General features: G+C 41.2%; 1 protein-coding gene across 1 annotated transcript in view; it reads right to left on the minus strand.

Moving 5' to 3' along the window:
• Positions 1 to 18,690, minus strand: part of LOC126176324 (calcitonin gene-related peptide type 1 receptor-like) — a 170,806-nt gene that overhangs the window by 30,417 nt on the left and 121,699 nt on the right. The window contains exons 6-7 of the mRNA XM_049923474.1: positions 16,138 to 16,274; positions 4,980 to 5,065 (exon numbers count right to left, since the gene is read on the minus strand). Coding sequence (XP_049779431.1) covers positions 4,980 to 5,065; positions 16,138 to 16,274 — 223 coding nt within the window. The remainder of the gene's footprint in view (positions 1 to 4,979; positions 5,066 to 16,137; positions 16,275 to 18,690) is intronic.

Raw genomic sequence — 18,690 nt, forward strand, 5'->3', positions numbered from 1 at the left:
TATGTAGGCACGTTACGTTACTTTTTATGTTTACAGTGGTTTGCCAATCTTTGCACCATGAAAAGACCATTCATTTTGTAACAAAAAGTTTCCAATGTGTCACATCCGCGTGCACATCTTTGTTGTCTGTGAAGAGTCTTGTGGGGCTACGTATGCTGACCTTCAGGTCATTTACATAGAGTAGGGACAATGGCGGACCGATCACAATACCCCTAGGTACGTAGATCGCTAACCACATTTCTGATGACGTCTGTTCATTTACAAAAGATGTATTGAGATATGTTTCCTAACAAGTTCTTTATTAAATAGCATATCTGCTCGGATATTGAGTACGCACATATTTAAGACGCGATAATGCAGACCAGTATCGAAAGCAAATCGCATTATTGTAAAATACGGCTTTTTTTTCAATAGCGTTGTAGCTGTGTATAAATTTACTGTGACGATCCTCACAGTTGATTAGGAATGCTAATCTCTTATACCATTTACCATATTAATTTACTTTTCATGTTAAGTTCAACGCTATTTCCATTGATACAGTAAACACTGAACTTCGGTTCCCTTTCTCCCCAATCTCACTGCAGCATGCCATGTGTAATCTCTCAGGCTCTTATTCTTAGCTTATCGATGGTAGACAGTCTAGGATACATAAAAACTTTCTTTGTGAATGACCTAAAATAAAAATTAAAAAACGGTTTTTCCCTGTCTCTTCTTGCCCCATGTCCTGGAATACGGTCTCTGAGGAAATATCGATCTTCGTTAAAGCAGTTGCATAACGAGAGACAGTCTGTAGATAAACCCACCGCTGTACTGAAGATTCCTCATCAGTTTCTCAGCCAGGTGGGGGACTCATACACGATCGTGTAAGCGATAGCTCAACGCCTATGATTAATGGATCGAACACCCCTACTTCACGTGCTTGTGCTAATCGAGAAAAATCCGAAGTAGTTTGGAAGTACACATACTGAAGCAAACTTTGTTTGAATAAACAAAGTAAAATGGTTTAATATTTTCGTTTAGAATTTAGTAATTCTGTGAAATTACAAAGCAGGAACTGCTGCAAGAAAAATGTTGTAGAAGCATGTGTGGTTATGTGAATGATAGGTAGTGGCTATAGGAAGATTAAAGAAACCAAAAGCACTTGTATGAGTATTAAGAGCTCCGAGGACGAGCTAGTACTAGTAAATGAGGGAAGGCTGAAAATAATACATAAATGGGCTACACAAAGAGGACAGTCTTGAACACAATATTATGGGCAGAGAAGAGAAAGTGAATGAAGAGGAAATGGTGGATGCGATACTTCGAGAAGAGTTTAACAAAATACTGAAAGACCGAAGTATAAACGAGGTCCGTGGAGTAGACGACATTCTCTCAGGATTGTTGATATCCTTGGGAGAATGTACTACGACAAGACTGTTACACCTGGTATGCAACATGTATGAGACGGGTGAAACACCTTCATGCTTGAAGAACAACGCAATACATCAAATTTCACTCAAAGATCTTTGTACTACCGAGACATTTTCATAAGTCAGGGTCGAAAAAAAAGGAAACAAAATATGTTCAGAAGAATGGAAAGACTGGTAGAAGCAATCCTCGGAGAAGGTCGGTTTGATTCTAGCGAAATATAAGAACACTTAAATCAGTAATGATGGCATTCTTTTCTCAGAAGATAGCTGAAGAAAGGGAAATCTACATTTATACCACTTGAAGATGCAAAGGAAGCTTTTGACTGACTGGAACACATCAAATAGTGGCTTGCACAGTTTAAAAATTAGTGACGAGGTTAGAAAGGTAGGCAAGTAGAACCATGTAGAAGTTCTGCTGCTTTCGATGACCATGTGACCAATTGTTCGCTACAGTTACTGACACCAACAATTGTCCTTAAGGGATCTGCAGTAAATAAAAGGCAAAAGCGTGAATGACTCTTCTACAGAATTCATTCAGAAAGGAATGGAGGAATGTTCTCGCGGCTCATCCCCATGTTGAATTTCACCTACACCAAGTAATTTTCCACTGCATTAGTACTCTCGACATAACTGTCAAAAATAATCTAACTTCCTTATGCTGCATACTCCCATTAGAATATATATTTCTGAGCCAGATCTTAATTACCAATGTTCACAGCTATCGAAATTGGATTCGGTTCAGTATGGATAACAAATGTACACAATCCTGTGAATGATACAATGAATACATTTGCGCACTGTATGAAACTTGTGTTAAAGCTTTCGTGCTGAGAGGTCGTGGTCCTTATAAGAAACTATTTAATAACTCCCTGTGGGAGTCACCTTCGGTAGAATGACTCGAATATATACTTGAATTTAAGTGTTATACAGGGCACCACCATTCGTCACGTAATACCGAAGCCGTGAATCTTTTTATGAATGAGGCATTAGGGAATTACCAGCATTTTAAAAAAGCGGTGATTGTAAATACAAATATAACCTATAAGTCGACGGTAATCGAAAGTATTTGACGAGCAAATGTAAAAAAAGCAAGAAAATTATGGAGGTGGGGAAAGAAGAAGAGATGTTGTCGACTGCCTTATTGTTGGTAGAGTGGTAAGTGCTATGGGATAATGTTTCCTTTAGCAAAAGCACTTGGCCACACAAGACACGGTGACTTTGGAGTACTTATGAAGATGTAAAATTTGCTATTAACGATATTTTCTGTAGTGTAAGGTTGAAAGTCATCTGTTATAAACGTCTTTGACGTTATGTATCAATAAGAGAGTAGCAAGTCACTCTAATAATTCAGAGACCTACTAGTCTATGTTTTCGCCTGAAAGAGAAGTCTCTTCTTCAGCTGAGTAGAGAGACGCATGTCTACATGTAAGTCATTCTGAGCAAATCTTTGTCAGCCAATCAGGTTGCTTGGTGCAGATTTGAAATACGGTTGGTCAGTGTGACCTGTAGCACATTCCAGTCTTCCGTTTCTCTGTAAACCATATAAGATTATTTTCTGCTTTTTGTGAATGTTTGTACGTTCGTGTGGTCCGTCAGGGGACACTTTTATATGAATACGAAGATAGTATCTGCTCTTTCGGACATGTCCGAAAGAACAGATACGATTGGTGATCTTGCAGCTCTCGACGAATGAAATTACAATGAAATCCAGACCTTTAGTTCCGTAGAGGGGTTGATGAATATCAAGGGGGACTGTTGAAAATATGTGCCCCGACCGGGATTCGAACCCGGGATCTCCTGTTTATCTGGCAGGCGTTCTATACGTCTGATCCATCTAGGAGACAGAGGATAGTGCGACTGCAGTGACTTATCTCTGGCACGTTCTCCGTGAGACACACAATTCCAACTTACTGTCCACACGCTACATTTGCAATGCCTCTGTCCAACAGACTCATTACTTGCGCCAGTCGATCTACCTATTACCGTAAGATTTCGTGCAATGTGAGTGCATCCGCACTGAAAAAGATTATTGGCCGGTAAGCCTTATCTATATGAAGATATTATCTGTTGATTCGGACATGTCCGAATCGGAAATCGGGAATCGGTAAATTGACTGCCGCGAGTAATGAGTACAGTGGGCAGGTGCACTGTAAATGTAGTGTGTGGACAGTAAGTTGGAAATGTAGGTCTGACGGGGAGCATGCCAGAGATAAGTCCCTACAGTCGCACTATCCTCTGTGTCCTCGATGGTTCAGACGAGGAGAGCGTCTGCTATGTAAGAATGAGATCCCAGGTTCGAGTCCCGGTCGGGGCACACATTTTTAACTGTCCCCGTTTATCATCGCCTGTACGCGGCTGAAGGTCTCGATTTCACTGTAATTTCACACTTGCATATGTTGTTCATAAATTTTCTTTTCTGCTTTCTGAATAATAACTGGAAATGAAATTTAAATCTCTCACGAACTACTTCACTTTCGAAGTCATGCTTCAATCTGCGATCTTTTATGCTCATATGCGCATGTGCTCACTTACCTTCGTCCATGCGATTGCCATGTGCGAATGTAAATTTATAAAGAAATGGCTTTGCCAGAACTAATAAAGCGATAAAATACCTTCACCAGAAACAGTACGTTCCCATCTTATGTTCAATTTCACAGTCTAGCAAGGTAAATACGAATTGCAGAGAAATTCAGTATATGTGCTGTAGTAGTGAACGCATAGAAACTTTAAACTGCTATGGAAACAACTTTGTTGTTACGTCTTAGGACACATGGTGTGCAACTGCATAGCATGTGTGTCTCCTACAAGGAATGAGGCATTCACGTTGACAGGTTGTTTTAGGATGGCTGAAAAACGTGGTTGCAACTTGTCTTCCATTTATTTACGTTAAATGACGCCTTTATACGACCCGTTGCTCTGTGAATGTTTGCCTACTACGTGATATTACATTCAGTGTGTTCAAATGGTGATTTTATTCATTTATGGATACAAATTCATGCAAATGGAGAAAATTTCAGGGCATTAATACTGGACTCCATAATTTTCTGTGCATTCAAGTTAAATTAGAACCGGTAGTAGCACCTTTCAAGGTCCTCACCTATCATAAAACCCTAAATATCTTTGTGGCATTTAGTTTTGCGAAGCAGTTAACAGAGTAATATCATGCTCATATTGCATTCGTTTTGTCAGTGTAAACACAAAGAAATGTTAGTACAAGAACTACAGGGAAACAGTCAGCAAACAGTACATTTGAGAGGACTGTCAACATCTTGAACCAAATTTTCTGCGGTTTTCGTAAATTAAATACGGCGAATGTTAAAATGGTTGTTTCCAATATCCCACCACAGTATTTCTGGCTTTATGTTTGTCAAATCGGAGCTGATGCTCTTCAGTCTTTAATGAATTTCCTGTCGATGGGACACTGAATCTCAACGTTACTTGTTGTTTTAATTCCATCACTGAGCACAGCATAATGCATAACCTCAACAGCTGTCGAAGGCTCCTTCGTCACTATACGGCTGGCCTACAACAAAACACACAAACTGAAGTGGCGACGACGCCATGACTCACCTGAAGAAGCTGGGCTCCCGGCAGTGGTTGGCTCGCAACTTGCTCACCAGGATGCACACGATGTGTGCCAGGAACACAGAGTTCACCTGCACACACCCAACAGCGTAGTTCACAAGCCAGCAAAGCATCTGCTTACTGTATAGGAATGTGAAAAAATGTTAAACAGAATTGTAACTAATGCTGCCTAAAATGATCAGCATGTTGTTGTTGTTATGGTCTTCAGTCCTGAGACTGGTTTGATGCAGCTCTCCATGCTACTCTATCCTGTGCAAGCTTCTTCATCTCCCAGTACCTACTGCAACCTACATCCTTCTGAATCTGCTTAGTGTATTCATCTCTTGGTCTCCCCCTACGATTTTTACCCTCCACGCTGCCCTCCAATACTAAATTGGTGATCCCTTGATGCCTCAGAACATGTCCTACCAACCGATCCCTCCTTCTGGTCAAGTTGTTCCACAAACTTCTCTTCTCCCCAATCCTATTCAATACTTCCTCATTACTTATGTGATCTACCCATCTAATCTTCAGCATTCTTCTGTAGCACCACATTTCGAAAGCTTCTATTCTCTTCTTGTCCAAACTATTTACCGTCCATGTTTCACTTCCATACATGGCTACACTCCATACAAATACTTTCAGAAATGACTTCCTGACACTTAAATCTATACTCGATGTTAACAAATTTCTCTTCTTCAGAAACGCTTTCCTTGCCATTGCCAGTCTACATTTTATATCCTCTCTACTTCGACCATCATCAGTTATTTTGCTCCCCAAATAGCAAAACTCCTTTACTACTTTAAGTGTCTCATTTCCTAATCTAACACCCTCAACATCACCCGACTTAATTCGACTACATTCCATTATCCTCGTTTTGCTTTTGTTGATGTTCATCTTATATCCTCCCTTCAAGACACCATCCATTCCGTTCAACTGCTCTTCCAAATCCTTTGCTGTCTCTGACAGAATTACAATGTCATCGGCGAACCTCAACGTTTTTATTTCTTCTCCATGGATTTTAATACCTGCTCCAAATTTTTCTTTTGTTTCCTTTACTGCTTGCTCAATATACAGATTGAATAACATCGGGGACAGGCTGCAACCCTGTCTTACTCCCTTCCCAACCACTGCTTCCCTTTCATGTCCCTCGACTCTTATAACTGCCATCTGGTTTCTGTACAAACTGTAAATAGCCTTTCGTTCCCTGTATTTTACCCCTGCCACCTTTAGAATTTGAAAGAGAGTATTCCAGTCAACATTGTCAAAAGCTTTCTCTAAGTCTACAAATGCTAGAAACGTAGGTTTGCCTTTCCTTATTCTTTCTTCTAAGATAAGTCGTAAGGTCAGTATTGCCTCACGTGTTCCAGTATTTCTACGGAATCCAAACTGATCTTCCCCGAGGTCGGCTTCTACCAGTTTTTCCATTCGTCTGTAAAGAATTCGTGTTAGTATTTTGCAGCTGTGGCTTATTAAACTGATTGTTCGGTAATTTTCACATCTGTCAACAATATGATCAGCATATAGACGAAATAATGCGTGTATTTTTAAATTAGCTACTTGTTCACAATGATTCACATTCGTCAATGTATAAAAACTCCTAAGAAATACGATGGTAGTCTGGGCACATCGGATATTAAATTGCAGGGCACTCAGACTGTCGCTCAACAGATTCAGTGAAAGCATCAAGTAAACTTTTCTACGCTATATTTTGGAATGTACCTTCTGTATCCGCTGCTTAACTACTGTATCTCCCAAAATGTATATCAGCTATTAACATTGTACTTTTTATGTATTTAGAAATTAAGAATTTGACAAAATTTCCACATCAGACACTAATTTCCACAAGATATTGTAGTCCATTAATTATGGGAAACACAAAGTTGTGGAACATACTAGCATAACCGATGAAACCCTTCCTTACATGAACTTCTTTACACCCATACTGGGTGGTCCGTTGATAGTGACCGGGCCAAATATCTCACGAAATAAGCATCAAACGAAAAAACTACAAAGAACGAAACTCGTCTAGCTTGAAGGGGGAAACCAGATGGCGCTACGGTTGGCCCGCTAGATGGCGCTGCCATAGGTCAAACGGATATCAAGTGCGTTTTTTTTAAAATAGGAAACCCCATTTTTATTACATATTCGTGTAGTACGTAAAGAAATATGAATGTTTTAGTTGGACCACTTTATTCGCTTTGTGACAGATGGCGCTGTAATAGTGACAAACGTATCAGTACGTGGTATCACGTAACATTCCGCCAGTGCGGACGGTATTTGCTTCGTGATACATTACCCGTGTTAAAATGGACCGTTTAACAATTGCGAAAAAGGTCGATATCGTGATGATGTTGGCTATTGTGATCAAAATGCCCAACGGGCGTATAATATGTATGCTGCTCGGTATCCTGGACGACATCATCCAAGTGTCCGGACCGTTCGCCGGATAGTTATGTTATTTAAGGAAACAGGAAGTGTTCAGTCACATGTTAAACGTCAACCACGACCTGCAACAAATCATGATGCCCAAGTAGGTATTTTAGGTGCTGTCGCGGCTAATCCGCACATCAGTAGCAGACAAATTGTGCGAGAATCGGGAATCTCAAAAACGTCGATGTTGAGAATGCTACATCAACATCGTCTGCACCCGTACCATATTTCTATGCGCCAGGAATTGCATGGTGACGACTTAGAACGTCGTGTACAGTTCTGCCACTGGGCACAAGAGAAATTACGGGACGATGAAGGATTTTTTGTACACGTTCTATTTAGCGACGAAGCGTCATTCACCAAAAGCGGTAACGTAAACTGGCACAATATGCACTATTGGGCAACGGAAAATCCACGATGGCTGTGACAAGTGGAACATAAGCGACCTTGGCGGGTTAATGTACGGTGCAGCATTATGGGAGAAGGGATAATTGACGCCCATTTTATCGATGGCAATCTAAATGGTGCAATGCATGCTGATTTCCTACGTAATGTTCTATCGATGTTACTACAAGATGTTTCACTGCATGACAGAATGGCAATGTACTTCCAACATGATGGATGTCCGGTAAATAGAGGGCGTGCGGTTGAAGCGGTATTGAATAGCATATTTCATGAGAGGTGGATTGGTCGTCGAAGCACCATATCATGGCCAGCACGTTCACCGGATCTGACGTCCCCGTATTTCATTCTGTGGGGAAAGTTGAAGGATATTTGCTATCGTGATCCACCGACGACGCCAGACAACATGCGTCAGCGCATTGTCATTGCATGTGCGAACATTACGGAAGGCGAACTACTCGCTGTTGAGAGGAATGTCGTTACACGTATTGCCAAATGCATTTAGGTTGACGGATATCATTTTGAGCATTTATTGCATTAATGTGGTATTTACAGGTAATCACGCAGCAACAGCATGTGTTCTCAGAAATGATAAGTCCACAAAGGTACATGTATCACATTGGAACAACCGCAATAAAATGTTCAAACGTACCTACCAGTTACCAACTGTTCGTCTAAAATTGTGAGCCGTATGTTTGTGACTATGCCAACTAGCTCTGCAGATGACGAATAAATTGATGAAATGTACAATGAGATAAAAGAAATTATTCAGGTAGTGAAGGGAGACAATATTTAATAGTCATGGGTGACTGCAATTCGTCAGTAGGGAAAGGGAGAGAAGGAAACATAGTAGGTGAATATGGATTGGGGCTAAAAAATAAAAGAGGAAGCCGTCTGGTAGAATTTTGCGCAGAGCATAACTTAATCATAGCTAATACCTGGTTTAAGAATCATCAAAGAAGGTTGTAAACATGGATACTGGAGATACTAAAAGGTATCAGATAGATTATATAATGGTAAGACAGATTTAGGAACCAGGTTTTAAATTGTAAGACATTTCCAGGGGCAGATGTTAATTCTGACCACAATCTATTGGTTATCAACTCTAAATTAAAACTGAAGAAACTGCAAGGAGGTGGGAATTTAAGAATATGGGACCTAGATAAACAAAGAACCAGAGGATGTACAGAGTTTCAGGGAGAGCATAAGGGAACAATTGACAAGAATGGGGGAAAGAAATACAGTAGAAGAAGAATGGGTAGCTCTGAGGAATTAAGTAGTGAAGGCAGCTGAGGATCAAGTAGGTAAAAAGACGAGGGCTAGTAGAAACCCTTGGGTAACAGAAGAAATATTGAATTTAATTGATGAAAGGAGAAAATAAAAAATGCAGTAAATGAAGCAGGCAAAAAGGAATACAAACGTCTCAAAACTGAGATCGACTGGAAGTGCAAAATGGCTAAGCAGGGTTGGCTAGAGGATAAATGTAAGGATGTAGAGGCTTATCTCACTAGGGGTAAGATAGATACTGCCTACAGGAAAATTAAAGAGATCTTTGGAGGAAGGAGAACCACTTGCATGAATATTAAGAGCTCAGATGGAAACCCAGTTCTAAGCAAAGAAGGGAAAGCAGAAAGGTGGAAGGAGTATATAGAGGGTCTATACAAGGGCGATGTACTTGAGGACAATATTTTGGAAATGGAAGAGGATGTAGATGAAGATGAAATGGGAGATATGATATTGCGTGTAGAGTTTGACAGAGCACTGAAAGACTTGAGTCGAAACAAGGCCCCGGGAGTAGACAACATTCCATTGGAACTACTGACAACCTTGGGAGAGCCAGTCCTGACAAAACTCTACCATCTGGTGAGCAAGGTGTATGAGACAGGCGAAATACCCTCAGACTTCAAGAAGAATATAATAATCCCAATCCCAAAGAAAGCAGGTGTTGACAGATGTGAAAATTACCGAACTATCAGTTTAATAAGTCATGGCTGCAAAATACTAACACGAATTCTTTATAGACGAATGGAAAAATTAGTAGAAGCTGACCTCGGGGAAGATCAGTTTGGATTCCGTAGAAATATTGGAACACGTGAGGCAATACTGACCCTACGGCTTATCTTAGAAGCTAGTTTAAGGAAAGGCAAACCTACGCTTCTAGCATTTGTAGACTTAGAGAAATCTTTTGACAATGTTGAGTGGAATACTCTCTTTCAAATTCTGAAGGTGACAGGGGTAAAATATAGGGAGCGAAAGGCTATTTACAATTTGTATAGAAACCAAATGGCAGTTATAAGAGTTGAGGGGCATGAAAGGGAAGCAGTGGTTGGGAAGGGAGTGAGACAGGGTTGTAGCCTGATTACAAAAACTGTTTTCATTATGCGAAAGGCTTCAAGCTATATATATGCTGCGTGTACTCGTAATAACTGAGTTCGGCATTAGAATCTCAGTTACCCGTGTTTATGTTTCAATAGTGGTTGCCAACACCTTTGTCTTTCAATTTCAAAATAATAATATTATTAATGGGATACTAAATTACGTTTTGTTATGCGTGCTATTATTTTTTGAAAACCTCGTTTCAATATATTGAACCGTTCAGCAAATAGAAAGAGAGTTTCATCTTGCCCAATTCAACCCAGCATACTCCAAAGGATCATACCAGAATCGACAGTTTGCCATAGACAACAGATCCAATGCCTTGAGCAGCCTCCCATAAGTACAATCCTAAAACTGTGTATAGAGATGAACACAGAGACATACTTCATTTTCAAATGTTATTTCAGTTGATGAAGGGAAACAGGCTAGATCACTTTTGATTCCACTGTTCCCGCTAATACTTAGTGGGAAAGAGGCACTGCATACATCCTGAACAGGAAAGCTGACTAAGAAAATGAACCAGGCAAGTAGACATGAAAATGAACTAAGAGAGTGGTCCAGGCAAGTGGACGTTAAAGCTGATTACGAAAACTATCCAGGCAAGTGGCCCTGAAGGTTGAGAGGGTACGATGAGGGGCATCCTGAGCGGGCACGCTTAGATGGAAAGTTCTCCACAAAACCTGTGCCGGCAAGTTGGCCACGAAAGCTGATCAGGCAAGTTGGCCACGAAAGCTGGGCACGAAAGCTGGCCACAGAAACTGGACTTTCTTCGGAGTGATTGCTGTGTAATGTATGCGATAGCTGTTTGGAAAAGCACCAACGAACCGCTTAGAAATAGCAGTGGAAGTGGCTGAATGATGTACTTCATTTATTCTGCGGCTAAGATTTCCCACAACAATCAAAGAATTTAAGTTATTGTTCACTGTGTCTTCCCACTTCATGATGTTCATACCTCTCACTACCAAACATAATTTTCTGTCCAGTGAAATCAATTGTAGCCGGTTTCATGGTGATGAGTTCGAGAAAATGCCTGACAAACACAGAGACAGATAGCAGCGCAGATTCCAGCTAGGATTCATGATGGCACCAGTCGCACCCTGGGTGCAACCTCAGACTTCTGCTTAAATAGCTACAGAGTGAGTAACGTCTTACTTGCCTGCTGTGGATGTCAAAGATATGACAGAATACTTGTTCACAGGACAAAATAAATATTTAAAATGAATTAAAATTACGATGAAATGGATCATTGAAATGCAATGATCTCATGTGAGAAGAAACCGTTGCGATATGGTGCACATACAACATAACGAATATATCATGAGGTCTAAAAAGTTTTGTACTATATGGCCTCGAAACTGGATATGGATATGACTTTCAGTTTGGGAATTTTAGGAAAATTTCAGAAAATTCTTATCTGGATGACCAAATGGGGAACTAAAACGTAGTCAGCCAGACAGTGAGCCCCATGTCTTGACCAGTGCACCGTTTCATATGGTGGGGCTAACAGATGTATCAAGGAATATGTATGCTACTACCAACCAGGAGGATGAGCAAGTGCACAAATCTTTGATAACTGTTACATTGACTAATACATAGCAGACATATAACGTTCAACGAGTACGTTATTTTTTATAAGATCCAGTCAACCAGCCAGACGTAGACAATATTGCCTTATTTTAAATCTGTTAACTTCTAGAACATTGATTGTCAACTCTATCATAGACGTCAACAGTGTTTACAAATCCACACTTCGCTAAGGAATACCTAAAATTACTCCCATATCTACAAACGACTCACCATCCACTATTAACAAGCTACGCAATACCTTACAATACGTTCTCCCACCAATCATGAAATTCAGTCAGTAATACATAAGATAACATTATGTATTAATAGCGCGATACTGAACAAAGGATTATTATCAAACCAGCGAAGACTGAAAGCACCTTACCTCTTGATTCATAGGAAATCACGTATGAAGGGTGGGAGTTTGAAATGCCACGAAGAGATACCTCTGTGTCAATCGCCATGAGAACGTTAGGTTTCTTTCGAATGGGTCACTATGTCCATTATGTTGTATCTGGTGACTGATGCAAAATATACGGAATGTCCGTTTTGTGGGAAAGCCTACAGAGCAACAGTCCTGTGGATTCACTTCACTTTCAAACCAACAGTCATACCAAAAGATAGGTATGTGTATCCAATATATTGCATGTACTTCTGGTCAGACGAAAAAGAGGATTCTATTTTGGACCTCAAATCCAATGAACTGTGATCCAGTATTAGGAGATTGCTCAGGACAACGTTAAAATGAGTATACCGTGCAGTATTGGCACGAATCAAATACGATAAATTTGAAAATAATGCCTCCAATGTATTTTCGTCTAACTAAAACAAATGCAAAGAAGATAGTAAAGTAGTTAAATACAGCTAAATGTCAACTACAGACCGTCATTTTCCCATGCACTCACCATGATTCGTTATTCACTTTGGGTAATGATAAACAAGAGCCTGCATGTCACGGTCGTAAAAATCTGACACAGCTGAACCTAGTCACTGTGACGACAGTATCTGAGTCTGGGAAACTTTGCCCGCTTAGTCCATCTGTCACAGGTAGAGCGAGACGCGAAGTGAATGCAGTGAGATAGCGAAGCCAATTTTGGTAACAACTTTCAAACTCACAAACTCTAGTGAGAATGGCCTTATGTTGCAAACTGAAGTTTGCCTTCATCTCTGTCTTCACACTGGAAATTTGAGCTTTCAGCTTAGTCACTTTTGTACTGTAGTGTACTGAACTGACAACTGTTTCAGGCTCTAAGACATACAAACCATCCATACCCTGTCTATCCCAGAAACCCATGTACAGTACTTTGTCTGTGTCTCTGGAGATAAAGGTGTTCAGAAAACTGCCAACTTGATCCTCGTGCTGGTGCAGTTGACTTCCGCCAAATTTGCGTTCGATGATTTTTTTAGTCTTGTGTAAGCATCCACAGTACCATTTTTTTTTGTTTTGTTTTTTTGAGTCACCAGACTTCTGACTGGTTAGATGCGACCCGCCATGCATTCCTCTCCTGCGCCAACCTCTTCATATCAAAGTAGCACTTACAGCCTACATCTTCAATTACATTCTGGATGTATTCCAACCTCTGTCTTCCACTCCAGTTTTTGCCCTCTAAAGTTCCCTCTAGTGCCATGGAAGTCATTCCCTGATGTCTTAATAACAGATGTCCTATCATCCTGTCCTCCTTATCAGTGTTTTCTATATATTCCTTTTCTCTCCAATTCGGTGTGGAACCTCCTCATTCCTTACCTTATTAATCTACCTAATTTTCAACATTAAGTTGTAGCACCACATCTCAAATGCTTCGATTCTCTTCTGTTCCGATTTTCCCACAGTCCATGTTTCACTACCATACAATGCTGTACTCCAGAGGTACGTTCTCAAATTAAGGCCTATGTTTGATACCAACAGACTTCTCTTGGCCAGGAATACCCTTTCTGCCAGTCCGTCATTGGTTATTTTGCTGCCTAGGTAGTACAATTCCTTAAATTCATCTACTTCGTGACAACCAACCCTGTTAAGTTTCTCGCTGTTCTCATTTCTGCTACTTCCTTTCGTTTTTATTCGATTTACTCCCAGTCTCTGTACTCATTAGACTGTTCATTCCATTCAGAAGATCATGTAATTCTTATTAACTTTCACTCAGGGTAGCAATTCCATCAGCGAATCATATCATTCATATCCTTTCACCTTGAATTTTAATCTCACTCCTGACCCTTTCTTTTATTTCTATCATTGCTGCTTCGATGTGCAGATTGAACAGTAGGAGCGCAAGATTACATCCCATTCTCACACCCCTCTTAATCCGAACACTTCGTTCTTAGTCGTCCAATCTTACTATTCCCTCTTGATGCTTGTACATATTATATATCACCTCTCCCCCTATAGCTTACCCCTATTTTTCTCAGAAAAACCACTTTGCATTCTCGAACGCTTTTTCCAGGTCGATAAATCCTATGAATGTGTCTTTATTTTTCTTTGTTTTTGCTTCCATTATTAACCTCAACGTCAGAATAGCCTTTCTGGTACCTTAACCTCTTCTAAAGTCACACTGATCGTCATCTAATACATTTTCATTTTTCTTTCAGTAACAATATTACACACATTTTCCGATAACCAAGATTGCATAAGATCTTGCCGACATTCGAGCTGTGCACAAAATTAGTTGATTTTAATTGAACCATCGTCACGATGAGTTGATCGAGACACTGCTCATTGTAAGGAACCGTAGTTGAGCAGAGTCGACCAAGGCGTGGCTTGCCGAGCACAGCCTTTCCATAGCTACTGAAACGCAATAAACACTGCTTCACATTAATCACCTCTACTTTATCATATCCACACAAGAAAGCGTTCATTGATTGCAGGCGGCTCCATTTCTCCTGCAGTGAGGACCTCAATGATACAGTTCATTTTTATGCTGACCTCGAGGTTATACATCATACTGGAGCGCTCCCAAGACCCTGGTATCTATCGCAGAAGATCGAATCCAACAGGTTATTAGCAGAACCATTCAAAAATAAAACTACACGGATATAATCTACATTCCGCTACACTATTACAGGGTAACTTTTCCGAAACCCGTTAATTGTCTCCCATGAAGACGCAAAACCTTGAAATTTGGCTCAAAGGTACCTAAACCTTCCACTGTAATGGCACAAAAGCGTGGCGCTCTCCAACGTCAATGTCGGGCTCGGCATCACTTCAAACGGTAAGGTGTCGACATATGTGAGAAAATACGATATTGGAGTGCCTTGTTATTCTGAATTCCGATGATAAGTTCTCTTGGACACACATGCATATGCAAAGGAACTTTGCTTCGTAATTCAGAATCACACAGTCACTGCAATATCGTATTTATCCGCCGACACCGGGCAAGCGACTTTCAAGTAAAGTGCCTCACGTGTAAGGAAATATACATAATGGATATGCGGGTTCAGGCTGAAGACGCATGGTTGACAGCATATGGAAGAGTGGGTCTAGCGTGAGAGAAGAGTTGAACCTAGGACCTCTCGTTGCGCAGCTGCTGACGCTAACCACGGGACCATGGCGCTCCTGTGCTCACGCTGTCGATGTTGCCTATCTTCGCATGGACTGCTCAGTTTCTATATTTCGCTTATTTTTTTTCATAGTTCCACATAACTTCTTCCCGTTTTTTCGATTGATCTGTGTTCAGTTTTTCAAGGTCTATCCACTGTGCCAACTTATAGCCAAATCTGAGCGGGGTGCGATGGGGAGGTTCCCTTGTAAGTTCTAGGGGACTGATGACCTCAGAAGTTAACTCCCATAGTGCTCAGAGCCGTTTTGAAACTGAGCTTAAATATTTTCGTCGGCCACCCATGAGGAAACGGAGTGGTTTGAACGCTGGGTGTCACAGTTCTGACATACATCGCAGACGGTTCACAACGAAGGGTGAAATATGTGTAAGATGGTGTTTGATGACCTTCCCACAGAGGCGTTGGGCAGAATCATGACAAAATGTGGTGCGACTGAGAGATCATTACTGCATCTTACAGGTCATATCATGTGATACGTCTGCACGGTACAGGTCACATGGACTTTCAAGGGTTGGCCTTTTATTCGAATGTATCGACACTTTGCTGTTTGACGCATCGCCGAGCATCAGGGTGACCTCACAGGGCCCTTCACTTTTGGATCCTTGCAGAGGAAGACTGTATGCACCTTTGAGCAAAATTTCAAACTTCTGCGTCGCAATGTGAGACACTTACGAGCTTTCGAAAAAATCACCCTTACATTGCTTTGCTCATTGTAGGTTGGAGACTCAAAGTCAACAAACAAACAAAGAAAGGAGGTGCACTAGTTTCAGACGGATTATTAAACATTTCAGGTTGCACAGCCACGGGACAGATTGGGAGACGACTGAGTGATACTGACCAGCAGGCTGACCAGACTGGGCACGTAGAGGACCCACTCGACCATGTGGTGGGGCTCCACCCAGCAGCTGGCCGGCTCCCCCTGGGCCAGCAGGTGGCGCAGCAGGGCGTACACGGACACTGGCAGCAGCGGCACTCCTGCACAAGAGAGGAGTGTGGGGGCAGTCTAGTAGTTCGAGCTGTGGACTGCCAGGAATAGAAAGTGTCACACCAGGAGCGCCTTAACCTAATGATGCCAAACTGATACTCCGGAACTTTGTACTGTCGCCTGAAAAAGGAAAAAAGTGCAAAATAAATATTTTCTTGTGGGCGAAAAGCCACGAAACGACAGAAGCACGAAATCCAATAAACTAAGACAATAGTCATGTCTGTCATGCAACAAATCCAAAAAAATACAACGCTCAGTGTTAACACTAGTTGTGTACAGAATTTGATAAGAGTAAAACACTTTTTCGGTAGGAGTCTTTGCAACAATAAGAGACAAACTTGCACACTCACCTTTCGTTATATGGATGGAGAGGTCTGTGAGTGGTAATTTCTGTTTGTTATCTCCAAAGATGGGAATTTAAGGAGATGGGACCTGGATAAACTGACAGAACCAGAGGTTGTAGAGAGTTTCAAGGAGAGCATTAGGGAACGATTGACAGTAATGGGGGAAATAAATACAGTAGAAGAATAATAGGTAGCTTTGTGGGATGAAATAGTGAAGGCAGCAGAGGATCAAGGAGGTAAAAAGACGAGGGCTGGTAGAAATTCTTGGGTAACAGAAGATACATTGAATTTAATCGATGAAAGGAGAAAATATAAAAATGTAGTAAATGAAGTGGGCAAAAAGAAATACAAACGTCTCAAAAATGAGATCGACAGGAAGTGCAAAGGGGCTAAGCAAGAATGGCTAGAGGACAAATGTAAGGACGTAGAGACATATCTCACTAGGGGTAAGATAGATACTGCCTACAGGACAATTAAATAGACCTTTGGAGAAAAGAGAGAAATAAAAACTTCAAGGTTCACCGATGACATTGTAATTCTGTAACAGGCAGCAAAGGACCTGGAAGAGCAGTTTATCGGAATGGACAGTGTGTTGAAAGGAAGATATAAGATAAACATCAACAAAAGCAAAACAAGGATAATGGGATGTAGTCGAATTAAATCGGGTAATGCTGAGGGAATTAGATTAGGAAATGAGACATTTAAAGTAGTAAATCAGTTTTGCTACTTGGGGAGTAAAATTCATTATTGGATGAGAGTTATGATATAGACAAACTTCCGTCACAATGTCTGCAAACGTGACGACAGATCTGCCTGGCAACAGCGATGTAAGCGCCCATGATGGGCGCTTACATCGCTGTTGCCAGGCAGATCTGTCGTCACGTTTGCAGACATTGTGACGGAAGTTTGTCTCGGAATACTGTCTCCGACTGTAAGATCCTAGTCCCGAATAGTCGAATCTCGTCCCTACTAAGGTTGCACATCATTGTCTCCTATGATGTTATCGTTAATGGTTCTTACTGACGCATAATTGTCAGATGTACATGTAACCTGGCTGCTACTGAAGATTTCCGATCGCATAAATGTCCGTAATAATTAGAGTAAACACGTGAAGGGAATGCACGTATGCATTACAAAGTTACAGGAACAGACTCAGATTTTCAAAGTTATGTACATTTAATATTCTGTACCCACTGTAAATAACACGTATGATGCTCTACTCATATGAGTAGGAGACGAGTGGAATGTCACTATTGGCTGAGGGAGAAAAGTGGCGTCTCTCTTGTGCGGGAAGACAGGGCGAGTTGGTAGCGACGCGCCACTCAAAAACCTACAGTCGAGTAACCAGAGGCGGCTACATAAGAACGGTCGCGAATAAATATAGCAGTAATAAACAAAATATAAAGTTAAAGAGAAGCTATTAATTAACAGTGAACGCCACGTGGCGTGGACAGTATCGATAAAAAAGTATTGTAAATGGTTAAGTATAACGGCGTAGCCAAGAGCCGCCATATTGGAAAGTGTGTGACGTGTGTTTCAATAGGATTCTTCATTAAAACGAGTATATTAAAAACGTTAACATTTAACAACTGGCATCCCGACACACCCCACTTCAGCAAGATCACAAATCAACACTGAACTTGGCGCCTGAGCGCTACTACTGGCCGGCCGGAGTGGCCGAGCGGTTCTAGGCGCTACAGTCTGGAAACGCGCGACCGCTACGGTCGCAGGTTCGAATCCTGCCTCGGGCATGGATGTGTGTGATGTCCTTAGGTTAGTTAGGTTTAAGTAGTTCTAAGTTCTAGGCGACTGATGACCTCAGATGTTAAGTCCCATAGTGCTCAGAGCCATTTGAACCATTTGAGCTACTACTGTGCGACGAGGGACAACCGAAGCAGCAAGACACCAGGTTAGTAATACAGAAATCAGAGAAGTAACGCAGAGTCGCTTCCTTCCCGTTACAGTGCCACAGAGGGCATTGTAAAGTATATCTCTCTTAGATCACTGAATAATAGTGTTGAAGATGCAGGATGTATCAAAAAAATTCATTAAAAAAGCATTC

Source organism: Schistocerca cancellata, chromosome 3 (genome assembly GCF_023864275.1).
Source record: "Schistocerca cancellata isolate TAMUIC-IGC-003103 chromosome 3, iqSchCanc2.1, whole genome shotgun sequence".
Taxonomy (NCBI): Eukaryota; Metazoa; Arthropoda; class Insecta; order Orthoptera; family Acrididae; genus Schistocerca; species Schistocerca cancellata.